At 52.5% G+C, this 5,000-nt stretch overlaps 1 protein-coding gene across 6 annotated transcripts in view; it reads right to left on the bottom strand.

Annotated features, from left to right (window-relative positions):
- The window catches only part of fhod1 (formin homology 2 domain containing 1), a 43,000-nt gene that overhangs the window by 31,704 nt on the left and 6,296 nt on the right, over window positions 1-5,000 (bottom strand). For 3 of the 6 annotated variants that reach the window (XM_078245195.1, XM_078245190.1, XM_078245189.1), the window contains 3 exons: window positions 4,621-4,823; window positions 4,317-4,532; window positions 2,096-2,203 (listed from right to left, as the gene is read on the bottom strand). In XM_078245195.1, the coding sequence (XP_078101321.1) occupies window positions 2,096-2,203; window positions 4,317-4,532; window positions 4,621-4,823 (527 nt within the window). The remainder of the gene's footprint in view (window positions 1-2,095; window positions 2,204-4,316; window positions 4,533-4,620; window positions 4,824-5,000) is intronic. The other 3 variants (XM_078245194.1, XM_078245193.1, XM_078245192.1) reach the window with 1 other exon arrangement.

Below are 5,000 nucleotides of genomic sequence, written 5' to 3' on the forward strand. Positions count from 1 at the left end.
ACACACACACACACACACACACAGACAGAGACACACACACACACACACACACACACACACACACACACACACACACACACACACACACAGACAGACACACACACACACACACACACACACACACACACACACAGACAGAGACACACACACACACACACACACACACACACACACACACACACAGACACACACACACACACACACACACACACACACACACACACACAGACACACAGACACACACACACAGACAGAGACACACACACACAGACACACACACACAGACAGAGACACAGACACAGACACAGACACACACACACACACACACACACACACACACACACACACACACAGAGACACACACACACACACACACACACAGAGACACACACACACACACACAGACACACACACACACACACACACACACACACACACACAGAGACACACACACACACACACAGAGACACACACACACAGAGACACACACACACACACACACACACAGACACACACACACACACAGACACACACACACACACACACACACAGAGAGAACGTCAAAAGCGGAGACCGAGAGTGGAGGGGGCGGAGCTTCATCACGGGGCTCTCTGCTATCAAGTCATTTCATCACGTTAAAGAAACTGTTACATATCTGATGAATGCACGTCATGATGTCACTGATAGAGACAAGTAAACAACAAACAAAACAAGGAAACAGCTGGCCAGTCAAGTCACAATGTTTCAGCACCACGGACAGAGACAGCTGATGGACAGCTGATGGACAGAGACAGCTGATGGACAGAGACAGCTGATGGACAGCTGATGGACAGAGACAGCTGGTGGACAGCTGATGGACAGAGACAGCTGGTGGACAGAGACAGCTGGTGGACAGGTGATGGAGAGAGACAGCTGATGGACAGGTGATGGACAGAGACAGCTGATGGACAGCTGATGGACAGAGACAGCTGATGGACAGGTGATGGACAGCTGATGGACAGAGACAGCTGATGGACAGAGACAGCTGATGGACAGAGACAGCTGATGGACAGAGACAGCTGATGGACAGCTGATGGACAGCGACAGCTGATGGACAGCGACAGCTGATGGACAGCAACAGCTGATGGACAGCAACAGCTGATGGACAGAGACAGCTGATGGACAGCTGATGGACAGCGACAGCTGATGGACAGCGACAGCTGATGGACAGCTGATGGACAGAGACAGCTGATGGACAGAGACAGCTGATGGACAGCTGATGGACAGAGACAGCTGATGGACAGAGACAGCTGATGGACAGAGACAGCTGATGGACAGCTGATGGAGAGAGACAGCTGATGGACAGCTGATGGACAGAGACAGCTGTGGACAGAGACAGCTGATGGACAGCTGATGGACAGAGACAGCTGATGGACAGCTGATGGACAGCTGATGGACAGAGACAGCTGATGGACAGCTGATGGACAGAGACAGCTGATGGACAGAGACAGCTGATGGACAGCTGATGGACAGCGACAGCTGATGGACAGAGACAGCTGATGGACAGCTGATGGACAGAGACAGCTGTGGACAGAGAAAGCTGATGGACAGCTGATGGACAGAGACAGCTGATGGACAGAGACAGCTGATGGACAGCTGATGGACAGCTGATGGACAGAGACAGCTGACGGACAGCGATGGTGCTGAACAGGCCAAGAGCTCTCAATCAGTGCTACACTATATGACTGACTGACACTACTGTGTATATGTTTGATAAGAAGAGCTGGAGCATCATAACGTGAGATCATATTCAGTCATTAGCTTCTTTCAGCTGACAACGTGTCACTTTGGGCCTCGTTCTCGTCAAGTGACGCAAGATCGGCGGCGTTTGAGGCACCCACGCAATCTCCGCCACGGCGAGAAGCCGTTGGTCTGTGGAGTCTTGAAGGGTGGCTGAGCTACAGTGGTGCTGCTGCTGACAGACTCAGACTATTATTATTATTATTATTATTATATTATTCACCAAAGATAATTCCCTGTGCTGAAGCCGTGGACAGCAGCGCCGTATCCGGGACATTTGGGAGATTTTGGCGCCTTCCTATCTGCAGCTACAAACCTGCAGGGCGCTGAAGGATCCTCAGAGACGGAGCTGGCTTTAGAGAAGAGGCGGGACTTCCTGCTCAGGCCCAGAGCGGACATGTGGTGGCTGAGGAAAGACCGACTCCTATTGGTCGACACACACCAGGCAGGGAGGGGGAGAGAGAGAGAGAGAGAGAGAGAGAGGGAGAGACAGAGAGGAAGCCATCACCAAATCACCCAAAATAACCCAGGGAGAGGGAGAGAGAGAGGGAGAGAGAGAGAGAGAGAGAGAGCGAGAGAGAGAGAGCGAGAGAGAGAGAGAGAGAGAGAGAGAGAGACAGAGAGAGAGAGAGACAGAGAGAGAGAGAGAGAGAGAGAGAGAGAGAGAGAGAGAGAGAGACAGACAGTTCCAGCTTCAGTCCCCCTACAGGTTGTCTGTAGGGGGACTGAAGCTGGAAAAGTTGTATAGTATGCCTTTAAAAAAGGAAGACGTGCGTTGCTCTGATTGGTTGAGAGCTGTCCTACTGCGCGCACAAAGAATATGAAAGACAACCGTTTATCCCGCCCCTGGGATTGAGCCCAGCCAATGGGGAGTCCCCAGACCCAACATCTGGATGTGGGGCTGGCTGGTCAGGCTAACGACGTACTACGGACCTTTTTCACAGCAGACATGTTGACCTGTCACAGTAGGAAGAGCCCAGCTGAGACTGATCACCTTAACGATGGCTCAGGTCCATCTAGTGTCCCCGTGAGATATGTCAGTGAGTCAGCATGAACACCACCAGGACCTCTGCTAAGAGGAACACAGCCATCATTAATGGGTATAACACACCTGTGCTGTTCCTAGTATGACATGTCAACATGTCTGCTGTGAGAAAGGTCTATAACCAAGCAGGTCAGCTTCTCCTCACAACACGTAGCTCCTATGGAGCCATTCTGATGCTACCAAGCCATCACCTCCCGTTAGCATCCCGTTAGCATCCCGTTAGCATCCCATTAGCATCCCATTGACTGCCATTCATTCTGACGTCACTTTGACAGAGAATACCTTCACATCTGAAGCGTTTAAAGACTCTATTTGTCCGTTGTTTATTTCTAAAGAAACACGACAATGTATAAAAGGCTCCATTACCTTGTAGCTCACGTTATGGCTCCGTAGCAGACGTTTTTATAACAATAGGCTAACGATTGGGTCATAACCACGAGACTTCCTGTCTCATAGTAGAGGAGTTACCGTATAGTACAGGAGAAGCTCTCAGGCAGTTTGGACTTCCATCAGCTGTTTAAGTGTAATGACTAATGTTAACTATCATTTTAGTGATCAATAATGAGCCTGTGTCTATGTTATCTCCTTACATATACCTACGCTCTCCGTCTCTGCTAGATTGGGAATGATTGAGATTTCTCTTGGCACAGCTACCAGAAGACTTCCAACTTTCAGACAGGTTGCTCACGTCACATCTACGTCTTCAAGCTCAGTTGGAGGCTGCTCAGTAACGCTCAGCCATCACCGGGAAAGAGACGTCACTGGTCTCCGTCTAAGTCTCTGACGTCGCTGTGTCCATTTCCTTCACTGCCTATGTCTGTAACAGAGGCCTGGATGCAGTAGTGAGTCTGCTCTTGTGACCGTCTCAGGTCCATGTTCCTACTCTCTGCAGACCTCCAGACCTCACAGCGGGCGCAGCGACGCATGTTTGAGTCCAAAGCACAAATAACTGGTCGCTGCCAAGGTAACGGGGCACACACGCATTGTGGGAAGCTCTGAGTACCGTGATAACAGATAGTCTGTGTGTGTGTGTGTGTGTGTGTGTGTGTGTGTGTGTGTGTGTGTGTGTGTGCGCGTCTGTGTGTGTGTGTGTGTGTGTGTGTGTGTGTGTGTGTGTGTGTGTGTGTGTGTGTGTGTGTGTGTGTGTGTGTGTGTGTGTGTGTGTGTGTGTGTGTGTGTGTGTGTGTGTGTGTGTGTGTGTGTGTGTGTCTGTCTGTCTATGTGTGTGTGTGTGTGTGTGTGTGTGTGTGTGTGTGTGTGTCTGTCTGTCTATGTGTGTGTGTGTGTGTGTGTGTGTGTGTGTATGTGTCTTTGTGTGTGTGTCTGTGTGTGTGTGTGTGTGTGTGTGTGCTATGTGTGTGTGTGTGTGTGTGTGTGTGTGCTGTGTGTGTGTGTGTGTGTACCTGCTGTGTGTGTGTGTGTGTGTGTGTGTGTGTGTGTGTGTGTGTGTGTGTGTGTGTGTTACAGCTGTGGGTTCCTGCTGTGAACTTACGCGCTGGACGGAGACTTTGGTTCCTGCCTGGCGGTCCCGTTGGCGGCTGAGTGGGGGGGCAGCGGAGACGCTCTCTGGGACCCGGGGGGGGTGGAGGCGGGGCTTCTGGGGTCAGAGGTCAGTGGGGACGAGGCCCGGCTGCCCAACCCTGGCGTGGGGCTGCAGGAGGGGGAGGAGGAGACGGAGGGGGAGGGGAGGGCGGGCGGCGTGGGGGAGGCAGAGGGGGAGAGGAGGGCGGGCGGCGTGCAGAGGGGAGGGAGGCAGAGGGGGGAGGGAGAGGGGAGACGAGGGCGGCGTGGGGGAGGCAGAGGGGGAGGGGAGGGCGGGCGGCGTGGGGGAGGCAGAGGGGGAGGAGCCTGGGGACGAGGACAGGACGTCAGGGAGGTTTTGGCTGGATGTGCGACGGCCCTTTCTGCCCTCCAGCTCGCCGGTGGCCATCTTTCTCCTCTCTTTACGGACCTGAGGGGAGCAGTCGTCCATCTCACCATCCTCGTACCTCAGAGAGGTCTGAACACACACACACACACACACACACACACACACAGACAGACACACACACACACAGACACAGAGACACACACACAGACACACACACACACACACACACACAGACACACAGACACACACACACACACACACACACAGAGACACACACACACACACACACACACACACACACACACA

The sequence above is a fragment of the Sander vitreus genome, unplaced genomic scaffold (genome assembly GCF_031162955.1).
Source record: "Sander vitreus isolate 19-12246 unplaced genomic scaffold, sanVit1 ctg406_0, whole genome shotgun sequence".
Lineage (NCBI taxonomy): Eukaryota > Metazoa > Chordata > Actinopteri > Perciformes > Percidae > Sander > Sander vitreus.